This window comes from Helicoverpa armigera, chromosome 20 (assembly GCF_030705265.1).
Source record: "Helicoverpa armigera isolate CAAS_96S chromosome 20, ASM3070526v1, whole genome shotgun sequence".
Classification (NCBI taxonomy): domain Eukaryota; kingdom Metazoa; phylum Arthropoda; class Insecta; order Lepidoptera; family Noctuidae; genus Helicoverpa; species Helicoverpa armigera.
Window position 1 is genome coordinate 3,473,255 of NC_087139.1, and position 25,782 is coordinate 3,499,036.

General features: G+C 33.0%; 1 protein-coding gene across 1 annotated transcript in view; it reads left to right on the forward strand.

The window, feature by feature from the left end:
• Nucleotides 1–25,782, forward strand: part of LOC110377468 (neuroendocrine convertase 2) — a 90,346-nt gene that overhangs the window by 43,779 nt on the left and 20,785 nt on the right. The window contains exons 2-6 of the mRNA XM_064039675.1: nucleotides 119–223; nucleotides 12,901–13,141; nucleotides 13,859–13,896; nucleotides 16,533–16,609; nucleotides 18,514–18,602. Coding sequence (XP_063895745.1) covers nucleotides 119–223; nucleotides 12,901–13,141; nucleotides 13,859–13,896; nucleotides 16,533–16,609; nucleotides 18,514–18,602 — 550 coding nt within the window. The remainder of the gene's footprint in view (nucleotides 1–118; nucleotides 224–12,900; nucleotides 13,142–13,858; nucleotides 13,897–16,532; nucleotides 16,610–18,513; nucleotides 18,603–25,782) is intronic.

Here is a 25,782-nt window from a genome sequence, read left to right on the forward strand (position 1 = left end):
ATTGCACCCTGAAAAAGTTACAAAAGAACACACATGTGTACTTACAGAATAAGTTAGGAGTATCAAAGTTGTTTATCTGTTGATATTCATGTACTAATTTAATGATTTTCTCCCACAGGTGCTAGGCTCTGACACAGAATGGCACTTCGCGCACCGCGGCCTGCCTCACGCGCGTCCTCGCAGGTCTATCGCGCACACTCGCTTGCTCAAGCAGCATCCACTTGTAAGTACTTATTATAATATCTAGATTATATACACTGTTGATTTGCATCTGTGCTAAATTCAAGGATGTAATTTCGGCGCGTTACTGGCCTTAAAACGCTGCGCTCTCACACAAAGCATACGCAACGATCATTCATAAAATTGGGTTAATTCTGAAAATACTATTAAATTACAAGAACAAAAAAACTACTTCCCGCATACCATACTTTCAATTGATTTATTTACGTCTTTTATGATAAAACTGCATGCATGAAACATGATGTAGGGCGTGTGAAAGGGCGATGTAAAATTGAAATTACAATTTGACCTGTCGTTGGAATTTTTCTATTTAATTGAATTGTACATGGAATTTTATTCTTTTACAACATGTATGTTTTATTCATTTTAGGTGGTTAAATAATTGAGTTACGCTTGCAGTTATGTAGATTTAGGTAATAAACGCGATCTTATGATTACTCAAATCTGACGCTCACGGCACATATATTTTTCATATAACAGGCCCACACTAAATGCAAACAAAGAATTCTATATCCACAATCTTATTAGCAATACATTTTTATCACAATATCCCAGTTATTTAATATAAAGAGAAATCAATGAGCTTATAGACCGGAAAACACTAGGGAAACAAGAATAATAAGAAAGTCTTATAATGTCGGCGATTAATGACATTATTGGGTCGGCCATTTTATATTCGCTTCATTAAGTACGCCAGATGAGACTGAAAAAAAAGTTTTAAGCTTTTCAAAAGTATTAAGGAATTGGATCATCTTTATAGGCTTATTTTCTTGTTTTTGTCAATAGCGGCGGATATTTTTAGAAAAAGGAATTTGTTTATTATAGACTGTTTTCCCGCGGTTTCGTGGAAAGTTCTGCCCGTGCCCGGATAAAATATAGCCTATTTACTTGGGAATAGTGAAACTTACCCACAGCGATTTTTTTTTTCAAATTGGTTCAGTACGTCCTAGTTAGCCTCTAGGGTACAAATAAACAAAAATATGTTTCACTCTTATAATATTAGTGTAGATCAAAAGCAAGCGTGACCCCAACTTTCGTTCTGTAGTTCTGCTATTGAATGGATTGTGTGAAAGAATGTTACTTGTGAGATGACGGCAGATTGAAGAGTATGGAAGAAGAAACATGCTGCGCAAATAAATTTGGGATAAGGGCAGAAGGATGATGATGAGTTCTGCTATTGAATGTTACAATATCCCAGTAGCAGCCCTAGGGGCTAGATTAGATTCTTGTTTATGACTTTCCACATCAGTGGATCTTAAACATAACGAGGGAAATGTAGGCGTGTTCCTTAGGGAAAACTTCCTATGTAGTCCATAATAGGTGTCAAGGAATATGACATTTTTGTTTGCTGCGTTTCTTTTTACGTGTGGGCAGTTTTCTATAAAATATTAAGAACCATTTATTTATTTATTTTAATTTTTTTTACACATCGAAATAAAGAAGGAAGACAGAGAAACGAAGAATTTACAAAAGCAATACTTATTTCTAAAGAAACCTTTTCCAGCATACCTGCGAAAGGGAAATGAAAATAAAAGAGATGTAGACAGTGTGTAAAGAGCAATGGAAAGAGAAATTAAAATGAAAGAAATTATTATCACACATGATAAATTCAACTTACATAGACTGCCAATAACACCAAATAGCTGAAATCCATATTCAATACAAGTTTTTATTTCACTACAATTCTGAAATTCGGACCTAAGTTACTGGATAAATAATAGTAAACTTCAATTTAAATCCACCAAAACTTATATTCAAATGAAAAATCTTGTTCACTTTTGCTTGCATTTACTTCGTCTGAAAAACTTCGACGTCCCATTTGACTCGTTCAGAAAATATATAAAATCCTTTCTTAGTGGAACTCTATGTACTGGAATCGTATAGAAAAGTTTGTTTGTGTAGAGAAAATAGTAAAATACTAGCTTTGATGTAGTCGCTTTTAGTTGGAATACTTTGTTGCAGCTGGCGAGTGAATTTGCTTACTATATTTGTAGTCGGAGAGCGTATTCAATCCGCGTGAATGAATTTTGTGTAAAAAAATAAGAATCTCGAATCTCTCTATGGCTTTAAGAGAACCCAATTCTGGGTTAAGCTCGCTGTTGTACATAAACTGTCTTAATTCTGTATACATTTTTTTTCTGAACATATTATTTACATTTCTAAATATTAACTTATAAAAAAAAAACATTCATTGTTAAGAGTGCAATAAAGAATAAATAAATAAATAAGACAGAAAGGACCTCAAACGGCGCAAATATAGTACCCTGGTGGGTAACTATACCTTTGAGCCGTTTGGGGTTGAAACCCTCGGGCCGTGGGGTCCAAGTGCTCATCTCCTATATAAGGATATCGCTAAGCGACTTGCTGACACTTCAGGTGACCCAAGGGCTGGTTTTTATTTTGGCCAAAAAGTAAGCATTGCCATCCAACGTGGCAATGCTGCCAGCCTCTTGGGTACACTCCCGGTGGGCAGCGATGAGGAGTTTTTTGATGCAATTTTTTAAATATTTTTATTTATAGTAAGTGTATATATAAGGTAATAAGTTAATTGTATGTTGTATATATATTCATTGTAATTTAGATCAAAATAGACAGAAAACAAAAAGGGGTATTTCTTATTATTTAGTTAGGAGTAGGTAGCTAAAGCACATAAATTCTGTTTCGTAAAAGATTGTAGAAGATCTTCAAAATAAACATGTTATTGTTATGAAATATTGATTAATTTTTGGATTTCATTATCATGCACGTGCAATGAACTTGTAAGAAAAAGTTACATGAATATCTGGCCATAAATAATTCTTAATAAGACTGAAAGTATTTAAACTTTTCGTAAGAAAAGTAATAAATAAGCTTCGTGGGAAAACGATTTTACTTTTAGAAGCATTTAGAATAATGAATACAAAAACGAGAAATTATGAAAAAGTACTGTGTTTTAGGTATACTTTGAAAGTCAATGTTCTTACGTAGAAAATAGTAGGTATATCATAATTAGCTTCTGTCAGCGGTGTCACCTTCGTGCCGAGGTAACTTCACGCATCCAGATAACAACAGTGGCAAGTAGGCGAGTAGTCTCGTAAAATACTGTCAAAATGAAACTTGAAAATGACTGGCAAAATGAAAGTATCTTGATGTAGGTGCCAGTTAGATTTCTGTTGCACCCCACGCAAAAAACCACTGTGATATTATGTAAACACCACAATAATATAAGATATAGTGAAACTAAGTTTACAGCCAATTACTTTAGAGCCATTGTAAAACAAAGGGATTGACTAATCCTTTGTAAGACGAGCAATAAAAACAGCACTTAGCATAAAATAACTATTACTTAACAGCTGAAGCTAAATAACATAGTTAGTTATTCATTAGTTTCTTTTTATTTCAACCTCTTTTTAATGAAGGTTTTAAGCTGGAGTTTTAATGGCAAAAGAACGGCTTATGATTGCAGCATTTTTATTCCATTTTAGTCCTACTAATATCATAAATGTGAAAGTTTGCGAGAATGTATGGATGTGTGTGTTTGTTATTTAATCACGCAAAAACGGCTGGACCGATTTGGTTGAAATTTGGTATGTAGATAGGTGATAGCCTGGATAAACACACAGGCTTCTATACTTGTTTCTTTGTATCTGAAAGGAAGCCGACCCCAATATAGTTGAGAAAAGGCTCGGAGGATGATGATGTATCTGAAAGGATCTGAAACTACTGCAACGATTTTGAAAAAATATTTTACTGTTGGGAAGCTACATTATCCTTGGATGACATAGGCTATATTTTATTCAGTTGCGGTAAGTAGTTTTCACGGAACGTGGGTGAAACCGCGGGAAATAGTTAGTGTTTGATATAAATGTTTTTATTATAGGATAGGTATACCATGATAGTCATGATAGTTGATTAATTGAATAAATAAGATGGTGTGAAAAGAAATGGATAGAATATGTTAAGATGACAAGGATGGATGAAACGGTTTTGCAAAATTATTCCATGAACCCCAAATAAATAATTGATTACTGGATGGGAGGAAATGGCGGAAATTACTGCTCAATCAATTTTCTGCTATTAATATTATACCGTCCGCATCATAAATGGTTCATTTTAAGAAGCAAAAACCTCTGTTCAATCAATTCAACCTTATTTTTAATATTATGTATGCATATTGTATGCATGTATTTAGCGCATGTATATTATATTTAATTTGTAGTAGATACTTTAGTTTTTTGTCACATTCGATTAGATCTGAGAGAAATAGGCCAACTCGCCTTTTAGTGGTCGGTTTTAGTGTTACAGTATTTACAAAAACGTTAATGGTGAACTCGTGAAGCCCATATACGAGGGATTATTTATTTCAAACAGATAGGTCCAAACGCTACTTACAATAAAATTGCTTGCAAGGCCTTAAGCAAACAAATGACCGATAAACAAGAAGGCAAAGCAATGAAAAATGAGTGAAACGGTCTAGTTTCTGAAGGCATCGCCACTCGTCATCCATCACTTTAATCCTTCGCAGCTTGTCATGCCATCTGGCGACAGTTTGCGTGAGATTTATTGTCGCTAGGATTATGTTAATTTGTAAGGCAGTGTGTGAATGGCCTACTGTTGTTATGAACCAACATAGATAATCTAGGTTTGTTGGTGATTCCTGACAGTGAGTTTAGTCAACTATTTTATCATTAGGCTGGTCAACGTCGACAGTTTTTGTAGGAGAGATATTCGGATCGATCTTTTGTAGGACATTCTTTATCACTTCGACTTTTTGCTTTTTGCTATCAGAGAGTACTATTTTTCTCCTACATAATATCAGTTACCGATTATATCGGACGTGAAAAGGGAGCATTATTACCTTTTGTTTTATTTGCCTTTTACAAGTACATGTACCTACTATTTTTGTAACTAGTAAGTTATGAGCTTATTTCTACAGAATATAAAATATCTTTGCACTTGAGCTTTTTGAACCAAAGTTAAGGGATAAAACTAGAACGTGACTCACGTATTTCTTAAGTCTTTTTCGTGTAAGAAAATCTTGTGTTAAAAGTTTTTACATGATCAACATAAATCTTCAATAGTACGCAAACAGCATAGTGATTGGTGATTTTTATTCCGAAATAAAAATAATATCTAAACTTCATCTGCATTGCAGTTTTAGCATGCCAATGAAAATCACTGTAAATACAAGATTGAACTTTAAAACAGTATTTAACAGTAATTGAAACCCCATTTTCTCCTCTATATTTACAGCTTGAATTAATTGATAGATGTCCCTATTAATAATGTAGGCTATTTGAGACCCACTTAGCATATTGGAACCGGCAAGCGGCCATGTTGGCAAGATTTCTCATGCCGCATAAATTACGAATCATTCATCAGAATTGAGCCCTGTAATTTCGGTATAACTTTTCGACAAAATACGTACAGTCGGCCGACAGACGACCCGATGGTAGGCATTTTAACACGCTTATATTAGCTTCTCTTGTAAATATGTATCTATGTAAGAAAATCTTGCAATCTTAATTTGATACACTTCTCGGCCTTCGATTAGTATGAAATTTTGATCGGCTAAATTCTTGATCTTTGTAATGTGCGTGCTACCATTCATCTTCGTACTGATTTATGAGCCCAAATAAACCATCGGCCGACTAAAAGTTTGCAGTTTGTTTGTGAGTACTTTTTGGTAAAAGTTTTGAGCATTCATTTCCACGTGTTTTTTGTTACTTTTTCTTTCTCGTAACTGCGCTTGTTTCGAAGTTGAGAGTGCCGGAAATTCATTATAGCTTATTTTTTGGTGAAAGTTTGGTTGTATTATGTAAAAGTTGGAAAGTTTTTTGCAGTTGTGTGATTTTGTTACACCGGGCTTTGTTCTGTATTTTAAAGTATTAAAACTGGTACGGAAAGAAGTATACTTTTGTTAAAAGTTCACTGTGTTTAGCAGGTGTTCCCGGATAAAAAGCAACATAGGTATGTCCTTTCTCAGACTCAAAGAGAACGGAATTTATTTTTGAATTGGCACATTTTGATCCATAGGACCTACTGAAACTCAACCAAGCAACGTTTATTACTTAACTGTCAAATGTCAAATGAGCGATATTGGGTGCCGGTGTTAAAAACTAAAACTTCAACTCATTTTAACATTTATACAAGATCGATAATCCTCCTGCGATTTATCAACATATACATACGTCTGTTACTAAGGCTCAAGGTTCAATTTTCTAAGAAAACAGTTGCTTTAAAAAAACAGACGCTCATGTTATCGGTGAACTTGGACCTAAGCTCCAACTCACCAAAAAAATGTTAACAAAGTTTAACTATAAATATGTTTATGGACTTTCGGTAGACATAGTTGCTACATTGAAACAAAAATAACTCGAACAGCACCAAAATTAACCACATTACAATTACCAGCACTCAGAAGAAAGGTCCAACAGTAAAGAATAAACATATTATTATGAACCCTCTCAGGTAAAATAGAATTACCCCCAATTTCACTCTATTACGAGAAGTGGCACCGCTTTCATGTTTTATTTTAATGTTTCAGGACTGTTGAAGTAGGTACCCACAGGGAAAAGGCCTTTTAAAAATAATTTAGGAGCTGAGATTTTTTACAAGAAAAATAAGATTTTTTGTCTGTCTACCGAATTTTTTAGGGATGTGGTGATTGTAATAAGAAACTTTTCTTTAGTTACGGTTAAAATAACAACAGGTTTAATTTTAATTATGTTGCTCACAATTTGCTGAAACAAAGATCTTATTCTTATATCTTAAATAATATCGTTAGAGATACATAGGTACCGCATTTATTTATAATAATGTTAAAAAAACTGTCCTAGTAAACACGAAAAAAAACTAAAAGTAAAAACCATCAAAAAATTCATCCCCATCGCTGCCGAATAAATTATTTCATAATATTTTAAAACAATTCTCGATTCTTTATTATTCCATATCACAGGCGGTAGTATAAATAATAACAAAACTTTGCTATCACATTTCTAATCTAAAAATAACTTGAACCATTCATACAAAGTTCACATCAAAAATTTTATTTGACAAAGCACCACCCGGTTAAACAAATATGATAAAAATATTTATCCGGATGAAATAACAGAATATAATATTACAGAAAGGACTAAATGTTTGCTGAAGCTCGCTCAACAAATTCAGTGTTAGATTACTGGTAGAGTGCAAACTTTTAGTCGGCCGATAGTTGGTTTGAGTTTGGGCTCATAAATCAGTATGAAGATGAATGGTAGTACGCACATTACAAAGATGAAAACTTTGATAGGAATCAAGATTTTCTTTAAAACAGAAATAGTTTACAAAACTAAAAAAAACACGCTTTTTGTTACGTTTCTTAGCTAGTCATGAATTGTTATCAGAACTCAGAGCGTATGCAAGATTTCATCTTAATCAAAAGCCGGGAAGTGGGTCAAATTAAGACTCCAAGATTTTCTTACATACATAGTTACAAGTGAAGCTAATATAAGCGTGTTTAAAAAAATCCTTCCGCATGGGCAACTGTCGGGCGACTGTTTAGTTTGCAGTTTGCTTCTGAAGCTCGCTCAACAATTCTGTGTGTAACAGTCGAAGCCGACAAAGCGTAAATTACGTAACGATGTGTGCGGAATTTTCGCGTGCGGAGTTGTGTAGCGTTTTGTGTTAGGACGAGTTCTCACTGTGGGGTATTTGTTTTTGGATTCGATCGATTTATGTTAAGGTGAAGAATGAAGTATGTACTGGTTTTAGGTTCTTCGTGGTATGTCTTTATAAGCTTAAAGTTTACTTAGTTAAGAGAAGGATTACAGAGGGAAACAGAAGTGTTTATTTATCCATCTTATCGACACTTTTTACGTACCCATTACTTACTACAACAATTTTCAAAAAAGTTTTTTCGTACATTTTCACGCATCCGTAATATTCCTTGTCTTTTTATAAAACAACTATGTTTTACATAAAATATTGTCAAACAAGGTGAAAACTAGCTCCTAAAATTGTCGAACAACGTTTATGAGGTCAAAAATTATGCAAATAGCTACATCAGCGGAACGTCTGGCACACAATGTAGACGCACCCTAATTCCCTCACGTACACACTTATACATCGTTCTGAAATACAAAGAACCCTTTGAAAGTACCAAACGTTGTTCTATATAAGGTTTTAGGGTTTCTATTTATTTTGCTCAGCCGAATTTCAATGTTTGATGAATATGTGGGCTGGTTAATCTGTCGTATGTGGAAGGTAAATACGTTTTTAAAATATATCTTAGAATTGTTTATAAGACTGTTTAATTAGATCGTACTATTTTAGGGTAACAACTCAAAAGCACCCTCTTAGTTTCATTTATGTATTTTTTATGTATAGGTGTCATTTACTTATTTTCTTTCTTAAAGAGTAATACAGCAAAGTTTTTCTTGCAGTACCTACCTTCTAAAAAAATATAATCCTTACGTCCGTTTAACTTATTCAATAATACTTCTCTATACTTCACCCAAGTGTATGGCCATCAAACTAACATAGGTCCGTGCAAAGATATTTCAACCACCATTTCAATTCTGACTTGAAACTCTTTGCACAAACACAGCATATTCTTATGCAAAAGGACCATATTTTCCTTTCACAGGAACGTCAAATAACAAAAGTGGATAACATGAAAATTCATTAAATTACTTAGAAGCATCTCTTTATGAATGCACTGAAAGACCGCAGAGAAATTAATATTTAAATTGAGAGGTACTTGACACTTTTATTTACTTTTCAGTGGGTAGAAAGGTCTTTCAGAAAGTAAAGAAACGTTAGAATTTCATAGCATATTTTAATTTATAATTATTGTAATGTATACTGAGTTCCTACGCCTTTTTTAAGGAGACCTAAATAAGTCATGACTATGTAGGTTTTTAGGCACGCTTTTTTTCTTTTGTATAAGATAATTTTCTTTTGTTTTTGCGTAAGGTACTTGACCTGCCTACCTAATGAGATCTCTTAAGGTTCTTTTGAGTTCATGTACAAGAGTTGTTTCTTTTCTATTTGTCGCGACCTGACACAGGGAATTACGTATAGGTAAATATTGGTTATTTGAGAAAGATTTGTCAAAGTCAAAGTATTTATTTGCACATGATTATAATTTGTGCCCAACTGTTTAGACTGGGAAACAGTAGGTATCTAAATGAAATTGCAACAAACGCTAGAGAAAACAAAGCTACACAAAATATTGCATATCAATATGATTTAAACAAACCATCCTAAAGCCTCCAATAAAACCAATATCCTTATACTTCCCACCATAAAAGACCCCGTAATTTACAAGCTATAACATATGTTTTCATTTTATTCATGGAGCTAAAGCCTTGGAATATCAACGAAGAGTTTAAAGACGCTGAACGTTGTCAATTCTGTCCTGTTTATGCGTCGCGGCTGAACGGCTTTGGACGTCAATTTTTCTCGCCTCGAGTGTAAATCTTGATAATATGCTGATAAAATTGCGTTTACATTCCGCATAGGTTTTCGTTTTTTTGCTGTAACTGATGGTTTAATTGGGAAAATAATATTTTGGGTATATGGATGCATTTCGATAGTTGTGACTGATGTGGCATTCATAAAGAAATGATTTGTAGGAATTACAAGGAATCATTTTCTGTGTTGTTATAATATGTTTGTGACTAAAATTAAAAAGATGGTCTTTTAGTTAAAATATAGTTGTTTTTTAGAATATTTGAAAGAAAGTAACATGCTTTTAAAATATCTTTGTAACATAGAGCTTTTTACATTTTAGTTAACTCGTGTGGTTCCCAGTAATTAGGTCAAGAATTTGCACAAAGTAAAACGTGACTAAGGGATAAAGTTGTGAATAAGCAAAAACTCTCTTAACTTCTAAAAAGCAATTTATACTTAACACATTCTCGGTTTTTCATTCCCAGCCATTTTCATTTATACCTAGCATAAAATTAAAGTATGTGTGCGATATCGAATTATTAAGATCTGCGCTCGATTTCTCAGGGTTACCATCATCAGATCCTGAGCCTAATAAAAATAGGACCATTTTTATCCCTTCAATCAAAAAAGAATGTTCAAATCGTTTACCGACGGAGATATGTGCGATTAAACATTAAAAAAAATACGAATTAAGAACTTCCTAATTTTTGGGAAGTCGTCTAAAAACTAGAAGAGAACAGCTGGCTGAATCTAGTTAAATTTAAAGCTGCCGAATATGACCATTTATCCCACTACAAAGCGGTCTAAAGTTAATTACTTTAATAGAACATACGAGCCACTTTGTAAGTTTCGCAAAGTTCGTGAATACCTTTCATAAACTTGCATGTAACTTACGTAGGTATTTCATTTTACGTTGAATTACGGAGTACCTAACTTTAATAGAAGTTATGTGTAAAGTTCTAAGAGATTGGTAATTTGTAGATTGTGAACGATTGAGTTAACATAGCATTTATGAATGGTAGAACAATTAAGGTCTTCAGTAACTCATTCGCACAAAGTTAATGGGTAATCTTTGACTCAAGCAAAGAGTAGATAAATGCGATACCTAAGTAGTTATTTTGTGTTTGGTCACGCTTACATAAATACATACATTTATGAATAAACTACTTGGAACAAAAATTGCATTTCGTTAAACCTGATAATAGGTGTATTTGTATGTGAAGAGGAGTTTTTCGCACCCGGAAAATACCTTAAAATCTTTTCTAGTTGTCAAGCTATATCCTTATCAAACATGTCATCTATTTTTCCTTGACATATATGTTTACCGCAGCCGTACACTGCAAATTTTTAGTCGGTCGATAGTTTATTGAGGCTCATAAATCAGTATGGAAATTAATGGTAGAACGCACATTACAACGATTAAGTATTTAGCCAGTACCAAACCGATCAAGAATTTGTAAGGGATTCAGTTTTTCAACCATTGGACGGTTTAAAACAACAGCGGACTGTTTGGTCTGCAGTGTGCAGGTATATAGACACTATGCTACCTTCTTATACATAAATATTATAGCAAGGAAATGCCATCTCAGGCAGTTATTGCAAACGTGATATTCTTATTATTTATTTACTTACAATCCTCAATGTTATTCCGTTACACAATATAATATTCTAAAGCTCGTGTTGTTTTGTATTCAGGTCAAGTTCAGAGCAATATTAATCAGTTTTTCGGAAACCCATTTATCCTGAAGTGGATGCTTACGGAATACTAATTTAGGGGACTTGGGAACCCTTGATCGTTTGTAATGTAGGATAGTTGGGGACTAAATAAATAGCGGTTTGAAGTGAGTGCAAAATTATAGTTTTTAGAGGGTTACGACAGAAGACTCGGGTAAGGTATCGTCTAATGATAATTTTAAACAGTCACCTTTGTTTGAAGAATTTAGTTATGTCATTAACATTAAGGTTAACAAGTTTAATAAAAACACAGAAGGCATGAATAACTAGAAAAAAAATTAACACTCCGTTATAACATTCTTCTATAGAACTACTGGGATATAAAATCATTAGCCAAATATTCCATAGTAACATAAGTACATTACGAGCAAATATTCATCATAAGTTCGTAGCGTCCGCAGTCCGGTCGTAGCATCCGTAGCCGGTAGCCATTTAGTAGCAGGATATTAATTCTTGCTTCATTTCCAATATGACATTTGGCTTGTATTTATGTTTGTTGGTTGGTGTGATTGAAATGGTCCGGAAAATGTTCAGGTAAACAAGAAATTAATGACGATCAAAATAACGTTACTGTTAATCACTTAAAATAATACAGATGAAATAAAATGTATCCGTTCATCCGCCAGACAAACTGTCCCACGGAGTTAACGCTACGCAGTTTTTCTCACATTTCAAAGTATTTGTAAAGTAAAGCCTGATTCCATAATCTAAGATAGATGAAAATATTAATTTCATTTCCAAGGGTATAATCCATTTACACTTGCATTGTTTTTTTCTATAGATTCCACACAAACGGGCCCTAAGCATACATAAACACACCCTGACTTACTTTGATATCAGATTTTATAGCATAAAACTTACCTAAAACCTCACCAAAACCGCACATTCACTTCAAACAAACAACGATAAATTTCCCCGCGACAGCTGCGCATTCATCGTGCGACTTCTACGACTTTTTGTCGCACTAATCGTGTCGGATTGTCAGCTTTGAGCCTCGCGGGAATATTAACTGCATGTTGTTTAACTAGAAGTTTTACTTAACTTGCGGTTAGGGAGTGATAACTGAGCTTGTTTGGGTAATTATGATTTTTGAGTGAATGTTACATGCAATTTTGATGTTTGATAAGTTTGTAAAAGTGGGATTGAATCAAAATCTTAATATTAATGAGTGACTTGAATTACGTCTAAAAACTCTTGGTTTATTGAAAAAATTGTTAACACAGTTATAATTTATCATCTTAATTACTTTACACTTCATTTTATGATTGTATTCGTATTTTAAATGAAGAAAGAGATTAACATTAGCTACTTCTACTAAAAAAACACTTCAAAATAAAATAAATCTTATCGTATATATTTGTTTGTTTGTTGCAATTTCACGAAAACCTACAACCCACTCGATAAGAAAAAAACCGTATATTAAATGGTTAATATTTATTATCAGACATAGGTATGTCCAGACATTTGCCGAACACATCAAAAACATCTAAAATCTTTCTCTTTTACCCCCAGGTTCACACAGCAGTCCAACAGACCGGCTTTAAAAGAGTAAAGAGGGGGTTCCGCCCCCTCCGACTGCCGGAACCAGCCCCGGCCCCCGCGGCTGAACCCCGTGATCCCTATTTCCCCCTCCAATGGTACCTGAAGAACACGGGCCAGAATGGCGGGAAACCCAAGCTGGATTTGAATGTGGAAGCTGCGTGGGCGCAGGGGTATACCGGGGTTAATGTTACTACTGCTATTATGGATGATGGTAAGTTATAGAATGGACCTCTTTTGTAAAAATTGGGAAAAAAAAGTTGGAAAGTCTGTGGTGTTTAATTTATGATTTTTACCATTATTTTGGCTGTTGTCTGTTAAAGTGATGTTAAGTTAGCCACAAAAATATTTTATTTTAATACGAAGATTTTATGTAATTATTTTATGTACTACCAATATTAAAACATCTTAATTTTAATAAAATATGAATCTTTAATATAATCTAGTACATACGACTCATCCCAAAAATTAAGAAAAAAAGCAATTTTTCGGTCCTCCAAAAATATTTCACAGTACCTCTCAACCTGCTCTCATGAATATTAATTTGAAAAACATAATTAAGTCGTATGAAAATATTATTAATGAATATATTACTTCAAATTAAAAAGATAGCTAGCTACTATCTTTTTCATACATTCATAATAAAAATATCTCTTCAATTATTTTCACCTTTGACATTTAGATTGCTAGAGGAATACATATTTCATTTTGTAAAATGTCTTTTTATTCAGTTTTTTTATTCAAAGCTGAAACGTGTCATATCTCCGTAATTACACATTCACTTTCATAGATATTCTTTTGAAGAGAAAAGATATGAAATTCGAGTGTATATTTCTGTACAATACTTCAGAGAGCGTAAATGTATACATTAATGAACATAATTAACAGTTTTAGTATAAGAATAAAAAATAATAGAAGACATTTGTTACAGGTGTCGACTATATGCATCCAGATTTGAAATATAACTATGTAAGTATTAATTAAATATCTTTATGTACCTACTGTATAGTTTAACAATTCTGCTTCTACTGAATTATTATTAATTCGATTTTAAAATACCATTTTATTCTACTACTTTCTGACAATGTATCTGTCAGAAAGTATAATCTGTAATATCTATTTGTTGTCATATCTAATTGTTGATCTATCTATAGAATATTCATCCATCCTAAAATAAATTTTGTACCTAAAAAAAACTTCCAACCAATTGAAAACCTTCTCAATGATTTAACAAAAAGAAAAGCTTTTCTTTAGTCAAAGTACGCGTTGAATTAAACAAGGATTTTAGGCGCGGTAAAAAATTGTAGCATTTTATCACCCTGTTCCACGAAACGACGGGTGAGATTTCCACGGTTGAATTTTAAATAAGTATCATCACGGACACTGAACATCTTGAAATATTTAGAGCCTAAAAAAGTAACGCATTTCCACAAAGAAGTTTTTCTTTGTCTTGTTAAAACTTTTTGCTGTCATGCCATAATTTTAAATTTAGAATGATTAGAGAAATAAATATGGTGGTAGAATTTTGAATTTAGAACGTTTCTCTGAAATCATAAAGCCAACCATAAACCAATATTGTTATTACAGAGTCTGTATTATCATAATATCTTATGCTATTTATGGACCGATTCCAGAAATTATTTCACTAATGAAATGGTACATTATGCCTCAGTGCCATTTATGTATCAAATTACTTCGTGGAATTGAGTCTAGTCCTTCATCTTAAACAAAAACTGGGTAAGACTTCTTCAGTTTTCTTAATTAATTTCAGACTTAATTGTACAATTTAATGACAAAGATCTCGTATAATTTTACTAAATCCTTTTGGGTTATGTAAAGCTTTGTCATGAGAAAAAAAAAACTGAAAATCGCATAAAACTAAAATTATCGCTTATTAATAGGCAATGGTAAAGTCATTAAGGTATGCCTATGCAAAGTTATTTATAGATAACAAAAGCTTTGTAATGTAACAGTGAAGTTTATAAGGGACTAACAAAAGGCAAAAGATTTTATTTCAGAATCAGTCCATTGTATCGCTTCGACTCATTAATTACTGGATTAATTAATTTTAATTCTGCCTCAATGCCGAGATTAGCTGTGCGTGCGAATTCATTAGGATTAAGCGGGGATTTTGCACAATTACCATCAGTCGCTCAATTTGGTACAAGTCCGAGGTCGAGGCTCATTTCGAGTTACGTTTGTTTTGTGGTTCAGTGGCGCTACTTGAACTTGAATATGGCTTTGTGTATTTCTTAGAGAATAGAAAAATCAACAAAATATTCATCAGTTTGAAGTTGTTACAGCAATTGGGAGTAACCAGTAAAAAAAACATGCCTCACAAACTTTCAAATTGCACATTTGATAATATATTTTAGATACGGTAGATTCCGGCAAAGCATAAACACATTCTACGGACAAATGACAAACAAACAATAGAGGCGATTTTACAATCTCTCAAAATAACAGTAGGTTAACCAAATTGAATTTCTGTATGCCATAGAGTTATATATCACACAAGGCTTACAAAATAATGAAATTGAAAAACAGTATAGAGGTATATTCACAATATCAGACAAAAGCATAACGGTTGATCGAGCTTTTGTTATTCGTCCCACGCATTGCCTGGGTAATAACAAAAATATCCGGACAAAGTATGAAACATTTGTTGGAATTATATTTGTGTTTGGAACCTTTTTAACCTTGTATCTCTTTGTTATATTATTGTAATGTCTGCTTCATGAACCAATGAGGAAAGAAATCAATATTTATTATAAAATTGTTTGTATTTTAATAAGGAATTAGAGGTTCCCTCATCATTTTATCCGGGAATAGTGTAGATCTCTAACAGAGAAATAGTTTTGCAAATCGGTTCATTAGTTTCGGATCCTTAGCAAAAAAATCCTCTCTTTATAATATTTGTAAAGCATCACAGATTACAATTACAATTCTGCCTAACTTTTTGAGAATATACTCGTGATATTGTTAATATCAGTTGATCCACCATGTTTGGCTTAGCAACAATTTATGATCAAAATATTTCCGAAATAATCGAGGCTTAACAGTTGCGAATTCCTCGAAGGTTCTTTGTATGTAATAAAATAATATGTTATGAAAATGTTTCGTTGGGTTGTTCCTCTCTAAGCAATATTCATCCATCATCAAACATGTCATGTATATTTCGTGAAATAAGCAATTTATTTTGTACATATTGCTTGTATACTTTGCCGTCGAAGTACTTCCCAAAAAATATTAAAACATAAATTGAGATACAACGCGAAAAAATGCTTAAATATTTGACGGATAAGGTCTAAAAAAATAGGGATATGTAAAAATTTTAACTTTGTAATGTATGCTTCAGAATAAGGAATATTATATTCAGCCTTTCTCACTGCAAGTTGTTCTTGTGCCTTCTCTGTGTGAGAAGAAACAAAGCTAATACACATAATAAAGTATTTTAAGAAACTAAAAGGCAAAAGGCTTTTAAATTGCAGTCCACAACATGCGTAAATTACGCTTTGGCATAGATATCGAATTTGGCAACATGTAATCCATTTTTTAGCGATTTCACTACTGTTTTATATTTATATTCTTTTGTTTTGTTACAGAACGCAGAGGCGTCGTATGATTTCAGCAGCAATGATCCCTTTCCATACCCAAGATATACAGACGACTGGTTTAACAGGTATGTTTTGTGTTAATATAAATTATTTTCATAGCTATAATGCTCTCGTGTACAGTATAAAGATATATTCGATAGTATATTTTACATTTCTGAAAATATTTCGTATACAGTCATATAAATAGGTACCTACTTATTTCTATTTAAACGTACTTATCCAATATTTTTAACCTACATGTCTGCCAAAATCATGCTTAGACAACGGCATCAAATAACTAAAATACAAAAAATATCAATTGATACTAACAATGACTATAACAATCTTAGTTAAGTTAATGACTACAATATTTGCCTTCGAGTGGCTTCGAGTATTATTTGTGATACGAAATTCAAACTGCCCTTAATATTTAATCAATAAATAAACTTGCTTTAATAGTGTTGAGCTTAACACTATATTTGAATAAACAGAACCTTTCAGTTTTAGCCCTAACATTAAACCAAAAGTTTTAATAGCTGACTATGTGGGTCAAAAGTTTTCTATCAGATTCACTGTTTAACTGAAATAAAATGTAAATTGAACTTTTTGTTTAAATAGTAGGTCCCAAGTACAAAAGAATCCCTTTTTATGTACTTACATAATCATGATAGTATTTTTTAATGTCGAGAGACTACTTTTTCTTTAATAAAGCACATTTTTATCAAGTTTTACAATCCTTCATTTATTTGAATGTGAATTAAACTAAACCAAAATCTACACGCTCACCCTTCCTTTACTTGAATTCTGTAAGCTTCTAAAAATACATCGATTTTACACATGGTTCTTAGTCCCTCGATACTACCTCTATCTATCAAAGAGCAATTTTCCTAAAAGATCGTTCATCCATCCTTCCAAATTACATTTTACCGAAGTATTTTGTCAAGCACTATATCTACGTCTTTGTCAGACTTTTGTACTCAAGCAGAGCCGAGTTAAAGTTGCCTAGTTGAAGGACTCAAGTGTTCTTGGAACTTTTACGAGTAAGGACTTGTAAGTTCTAGGCTGTCGAACTGTTTCAAGCTCTGAATTACTAGTCTCTTCTAGTACTACTCTTGTTAACTGTAAGACAAATAAAGCATTTAATTTACTACTTATACCAATACTTGGGTAGATATTGATTAAAGTAGGGCCGAAGGTTCATGTCGATACGGGCTCTGCTACTATTGTGATGATGATGATAATTTTAAGTACTTACCTATATTATTTTAACAAATTACTAAATGAAGTAGAACGAAGAAAATCGATCTCTTAGGGACTCAAAATCATACATGCGGGATTTTCCCTTTGTCCAATAGGGTCGATGTCTCTTTATTTATCTTCTTTATATGAATTTTCTAGTTCATCAGTATCAATTCATCTTGTATTTATTAGTTCATCAGTAAATAATGTATCCAGCATTCAATATATTTTTATAAACTAGTCACGTTATTCGATAAAAAGAACTTAATAAATAAGTATTTTGATACTCTTGAATAAGCGATAGATGTTAAACTTACTAGAAAATAAATCTTTATCAAACATTTTCTTTACTTATTCTTCATAAAACTTCATGCTTTATTCATTATATTAGCATTATTTATGATAATAAATATGTGAAATACATTATATACCTTTTTATTTATTGTTTTAAGTAATATAAATGAGTTTTATCAGACTATGTTGAATATGTTCCCCACGAATGCTTGAGCAGGTACTTCTTTAGAAGTAAGCAACTAAGCAAGATATTTTTATTCACATACATACTTAGTTGTAGGTACTTATTATTTGAGACTGTTAATATAAATACTTTTTTATAATATTTTTTAAACTGGCAGACAGTTTTCTTGGTCGACTGTACTATCTACCCAAAACATAGAGAACCATTTTTCCTTATCAATGTGATTCTTTTATAAAATATAATTATAGTAAAATTGTTTGTATTGTTCCCCAGCCATGGTACAAGATGTGCAGGAGAAGTGGCTGCAGCGAGAGACAATGGGGTTTGCGGCGTGGGGGTCGCCTATCACTCCAAAGTGGCTGGTAAGTGCTCACTTTCTTTGTTGTATGTAATTTAATATGGGTGGGAGAAAAAGCGTGGCTTAGAAGTGTAGTCGCGAACAACTTGCAGACCTTTGGAATTTTGTAGTGTAATATATAGTACGGATAATGCGACTAGATATAATGGATGCACTGGTTTTAATGATTGTATTATTCAGCTTAATTGGAACAGTGGCTAGTGGTTTGTGCATAAATGAGTCGCGGCCTGTTCGTATAGTAAGGCCACTGATGTCATTATTGCTGCATGCAAGTGTATTTGGTAACATAATGAATAGTACGTAGAACTTAGCTAATAGGGACTTTACGATAAAGAAAATATATGAACACAACACTACGGTCCTGTGTAGGTAAGTAGTTTAGTGGTTAACTATTCAATGGCTTAACCTATTTAATTTTTACAATTTCAATATTGCACAGTCATTAGCAGCCAAGGTTAAAGCGGTAATTTGGTACAAACAAAACCAATTAATTTAAAAAACTACAATGTCATATAGATCCGCGTTATGGCTACAATCGTAGCCGGCGTAGTACTGACGTCACAACTCGTAGCAGCTGCGTAGCTTTTTATTTACTCTATAAAATCTCGTGAACTTATCATAACTTTTGGCGACCTATATTAGTTTTTTCCACAGAGTATTTTTAATGTAATTGGTTGATATGATTGCTTCCTAATTACAATTAAATGGAAAAATAATTGACACAATTAAATAGTAAAAAGAAATCCAAAAATATGGTCACATTTAAAAATAGATTTAGGTATATTCGTGGGTTTTATAAATTAAATATTTGTAAGGTATTTTTGGGTTATTTTTATGTAAACAAATGTCACGTCTGTCTATCAATGTTCACCCAACTCAAAGTTAAATTGTTTACTTTTTTGGTCACACGTGTAAATCTGGATTTAGAAAAAAATATCAGTAGTATCAGGACACATACACTTATCTATTGGGATTTGAATGATATTAAACTTAAAGTACTTGAGTCTCAAAATTTTGATAAACGATAAAACAAGGACTACTTTTTTTTTAAACTACGCATAAATATTACTTACCAATTCTCAGCTCAAATAAACCAAAATTCTTCTTCAATTTAAGAGCCCAGCTCTTGTCGGTGCAGCTCCTTCCATGTACGCCTATCTAGCGCCAACTCCTGAACTTCCTTATACGTCACAACATTCACCTTCTCTTTAATTTGCTTCATGTAGTTGTACCTTGGTCTACCCCTTCCCCTCTTTCCTTCGACCAAAATACGCAAACATATTTTTGCAACTAATTGTACCTATATTAACGTCACAACACAGCAGGAATTAATTCAAACGGCCATCTTGTTATAATTATCTCGCGCGGAAATCGAGTAACATCTCGATTCTATCGAACCCCTCCTGAGAGATGTGAGGTCATATCATTTGAAATTGGAAACCAGCCAGTATCGATTACTATCTATTATGTTCTATCGATTATGTTGTAATTGTTAGGTATCGAGTGGTTTTGTTTGTGAAATGTAATAGGGATAGTGGGGTTGTGGTATGGGTGGTTAAGTTTAATGTCTTCATTGAAGTAGCTATAGTGTAATATTTTAAATTTATTTTTACCTATGTAAATAAAAACTCAGTGAACTTTCGAATTCTTTTGGAAAAATCTTTTAACAAATCGTGTTTTTATTGCCCAATGATGACTGAATAATTCCTCTTGAATACCAAATCGATTGAGTTTAAAAAAGGGGAGAAAATGCTGCTACCTGTTTATTGAAATATACAAACTCTTTTATATATTTTATCTCTTTTATATACAAACTCTTAGTAGCGAAATGTATAATGTTCCTACGTAGATATAATAATACTTTCGTTGAATGTCATATGTCAATGTAGTGAGATTATTTATGAATAAATAACTCAGGGCCTTGCTTTATTTCATGACGACAAGAGACCGATATTTGAACAATAAAATAAGTTTGAAAAGATAAATATAATAGTCTAAAGAATATAAAAACTTCTAACTTTCCAAAATAAAATAACTTAAAATAACATGACATTTATTCCAGCACAATTATCCCAATGAACATTCAGTAGCAATTTAGCCCATAGCTGCCTGACAGCAACATAATCTAGACACACGGCAGTGTGTCCGCCAAGTTCGAGCAAAAAAGCGACACACCGGCCGTGGGTTATATTACACGAACCATTTCGGGCCAAATTCGACCCCCCTGTAACTCAAAATCTATTTTATTTACGCATATCAAATTTCTAGTATCTGTTGAGACCCCCTCACTTGTCTAAAATACAAAATTTCATTAATATACCTATTGTAGGTCTTGAGATATTGACGTCAGAAAATCGCTATTTTTACTATACACTGATTCACTGATTCACTTATTCACTGACTCACTCATCAAAAACCTAGACCACTTCCAATGGTCGTATTGACTTGAAATTTGGCATGGAGGTAGGTCTTTATGTCAAGGTAAAGGGAAAAATCTGAAAATGGCCAAGTGTGAGTCGGTTTCAAAATAATGAAGGTGTTTTATACCCGGTGTAAATTTATACCCCTAAGGAACTAAAACCAGGCCTCTGTCACTCGACGTACTTGCGCGCGATAAATGCCTACCGCTCGCTGGGTTACCGGTAGCCCCACGCGGCACAGGGGTTTCGACAGCCGCTCGCGACGCGCGCGTTTTATGTTTATTATTTTTATTTGTGAACATGACGACCTCTGGCCCGTTATGTGCTGTGCTTGGTTGCAGGTCAAGTAAAAGAAAAAATATAAAGCTTACGTTTTTCTACTTTTTACCTAGAGATGTAGACAAGTCAGTTATTGTTTATTTTTTATTTGGTTTTTAAAATTATCTAATAAACTGAAGAACTATTTTGATTTGTGTAGGTGTATATGTGACTATTTTAGGAAAATATAAAGGTTTCCTATTTTATATGTATAGGCATTTAGAAATATTTTATACCTACATATGTATGAATATACATAGGTTTCTATTTTTTTAAGTAAAAATACCTACTTATCTTTGTCATTTAAAAATAAGCGACTTACTTTAGATACTTAAATTATAGATACTTATACCTTATACTTAGTTATACATGCAATGATTACCGAGTTTTGTAGCTAAAAACATTTAGAGTATAAGTAGGTATAGTTCTTGTCCAACTAAATGGTGGCTTGGAACATTGCATATATCGCTGCGCAGAAACCAATTTTGGGTAAGTAGGTATGTATCAGCGGTCAGCGGTGTTGTGCCAGAGGTAATAGGTTAGTATAGAATACTTGCGTGTTCTGTGCTCGAAAAGTAGTTGGGCACCTCCATTGATTCGGGAAGTCAGTTACAAATGAGCGTAACTTTGTTCCCTATTTAATTGTAAGAGGCAACCCTACGCTCGCTGTCGGCACGGTCGCGGGTCACTGAACTGTGCGCTATCGCATTGAAATAACAATCGAGCGCTGGAGTTTTTAAGGTTCATTTTCTAACGCAGCTATGAATTTGTAGGTAGTTTGGGAACTTGTAGGTGCTTATAACAGTAGGTATGGACTTTTTTGTATGGAGTGATCTATCTGTTACGTAGTAACTATTATATAATCTGTGCTAAAACGAACTAAATTTATCTATAGTTATATAATATATCTTCGAATGGTACAAAGGTTTGTATTTAGTTAAAGTAAAGTAAAAATCTGAAAACGGCCAAGTGTGAATCACTTTCGAAAATAACGAATGTGTAACTTTGATCCACGAACATAATATATGATAACATGTCATGTCAGTCAGTTGGTAAATCTAGTCCATTTAGTTAATCTAGTTCATTTCTTTGTAAGAAACATAGTGCATATTAAAAAATCTAAAAAATAGTATAAATGAGACATTTCTTTAACTAACTTCATCATAAGAAAAAAATAAAATAAACAACCTTACAAAAATAAATGAAATCCCACCCAAAACAAAAATGTGAAAGACTGCCAAGTTCGATAATATGGGAATGCTTCGCCTATAAAAGAAGTGAGATCTGAATAAGTACCAAGTTCCATACACATAAACCTCAGTTAAAAATAGTTACTTTTTAATGATGATTACTTGGCAAGTTTTAATAGAAAATTAAATACTTGATTCATTGCGTTTAGTAGGTTTATAACAAGGTGTATGAAAACTTGCCAAGTAACATCATTAAAAAGTAACTATTTTTAACTGAGGTATGTGTATGGAACTTGGTACTTATTCAGATCTCACTTCTTTTATAGGCGAAGCATTCCCATATTATCGAACTTGGCAGTCTTTCACATTTTTGTTTTGGGTGGGTCACCTATTAGTCGAAGCTATTTATAGCGTGGCGTAGCTTTCATTAGCCTGCCCGTCGCTCAACCGACAGCCCGCGGCCAGATAGTTACGTCAATTATAATGGCTAATTATAGGGAAAAACTAGATGAAAAACCTTATTTTTTTTGTTACAAAAATAAACGTAGATATTTCTAACAAGATTTGAAAAAGTAGGTACTTTAGTACTAGTACATAAAGCAAGAGAGATATTTTATATCTCTATCAGATGAATGAAAAAATATTTCTTACCAGAGTGACTTGTATCATAAGAAAGAAATAATAGGTTTAGGTCGTAATAGATAGAATTTTATAAAACCTACCAAATAGGCATCCTTTTCCAACTGTGTTTTTACTAGAATATGTCGACGATATATTAATTGCAAAAATTCCTATTCGTATCTGACTGATATCATCATCATCCTACGGGCCTTTTTTCCAACTATCTTGGGCTCGGCTTCCAGTCTAGCCGGATGTAGCTGAGTACCAGTGCTTTACAAGGAGCGACTGCTCTATCTGACCCCCTCAACCTAGTTACTCAGGCAACCCAATACCCCTTGGTTAGACTGGTATCTGACTGATTATCATTGGGTTTCTATTGTTTCTCTAAGATTTTATTTAGCAAACAATATAAAAAAAAAACATTCGACAAATCAGCAAATGATGTACCTAAATCAAAAAAGTTCCGACACATTTTGTTGAAGATGAAAAACTTATAACTACGCTTCAAAACTTTATGTCACGTTCTCTTTGCTCACCCCCGGGCACTGGTCATTTGGAGTTAAAAGTAAAAATGTGAGAGAAGCAGTTATACATTTTAGGAACTTATCTGCATCCAATTAAATTGGAAGCCAGCCCTAACATAGATTTTGAAAAGGCTTAGCAGATGATGTTTGTGAGACTGACTTGTTTTTGTTCGGGTAACCGTTATTTTAGTTTTAGCCAATAGGTATATGATCTACCTTCTAATTACCTACTTATTACGATGTAAAACAGATGTGTCACACACACATTTTGTAGTCATATCCCAAATTTTTCTCCACTCGAAACTAAAAATAAAATAATCAAAATGACCTTGAATTTTCCCCGAAAACATATTCAACAACAAAGCCTATTTCAGAACAATGACCAGAACAAATGATATGAGTCTCTGCCATCCCAAAGGACGTTACTCGCGCTCCAACGGCCTGCGAGATTACCACATTTCGGAGCCTTTCATACCCCGGTCCAATGTAGGACGGTATTTGCTCAGATTTCCAACGAACATTTTGCATTTCGGACGGAAAAACCATTTTAATATTAATGGGTCCGTTTTTTTTTGGGAGGCTGTGTAATTTCGTGGTGTTAAATGAGTATTAAGATTGGATGTTTTAATGCAGTAATTGAATGGATTTTTGACAGAAATATATACTGGATTTTTTTGAGTCCAGAGTTTTTTTTTTACTGAGATCTTGTATTACCGGGATTTCTAGGGATGCGAGTTCAACCGTGAAGCTAGTACGATATATTTTCAATGAAATGGCAGTCAACATTCCTATAAAACTATTCACTAGAACTTCAAATACCTGACATACCTCTCCCTACTCCACATAGGTAACCTTTTAGCTAAAATGTCAGGAATATATCCACATTGAGGAGATATTTGCGAACTCTCAAAGCGTTGCTTGCGTCTTTGTAGTGTTTGGTTTACAAAAGCACAATTCACCTTTGCGTTAAAGGCTTTCAGAGATAACCTGAGCAATCTTTGAGAGGTTGAAAGCATTACTTACGGGTCAACTTTTTAAAATGAAAGAAAAAAATGAAAATACCTACCTTTCAATCTTAGCACACATATTCATACAAATATTTAATTCGCTAGAGTTTTGAACCTACTATAACGATTTCTTTTTAGATTTTTTTTTTTGTTATTCATTTATTTATTTACACAGTTTTAGATTTCATTTTTGTCCTAATAAGCTTTACGGTCAATTTAATAGTAGTAATACAATGTATGTTCTATGGATACTTATATATTTTACTGTTGCAAAACACAATAGCCTTAATTTTAAGTATTTTGACTGCGAGAGCCTAGTTGATGAACTGATGACCTTTTCAAACTAACAACGCAAATTGTTTTGTCAAAATTTTGTTGTATAATCGATTTTGCTAGGCAATTAGACTGCTATAGTGTAAACATTAGAAACTGTTGTTCAGGCCGCCATTTTAAATAGCAAACAGTAAACTATATATTTACATTTAAATTGAAAACTATTCCAGTAAAAAACATAAAAGTAAAATTGTTGACGACTAGGACACATTATTAGAAAGATGTTCTTTTACAAGAATCTGTGTTTTAATGTCGTTCACCCGATTCCTTATAATTACTGAAATATTTCATGTACGTAGCTGCCTCCTATTTTACGAGCACCCATAACTTTGAAGCAGAACTTGAGACTTCAAAAACAATCTCTTTGTCTTAACAATGTTCAAGGGAGAGATAAGGATTCGTGTGTGTGTGAATAACATCAATTTGATATATTATTAGGTACCTATGTGCGTACAAGTTACCAATTTCTTAAGAGGATCTTATCATACATACAAGTGATAAAATTATACTGAAATTGTCAATTTGGAATCTCGTCATTAGGTATAAGCACATAATAAAGAACAGAGTACTGGCGTTATTACAAAAAGTAAAACAGATTCTTGACACGTGTTTATAAATATGAGTTTATTTACAATGTTTTCTTTAATACGTACGTGTCAAACGTCTGTTTAACTTTTTTGTAATAAATAATCACTGTAAGTGTTCTGTTAATAAGGGACAAAACTATTTCAATTTCAACGTCTTTTGTTTTGGTTTGCTGAATTAGTTTAA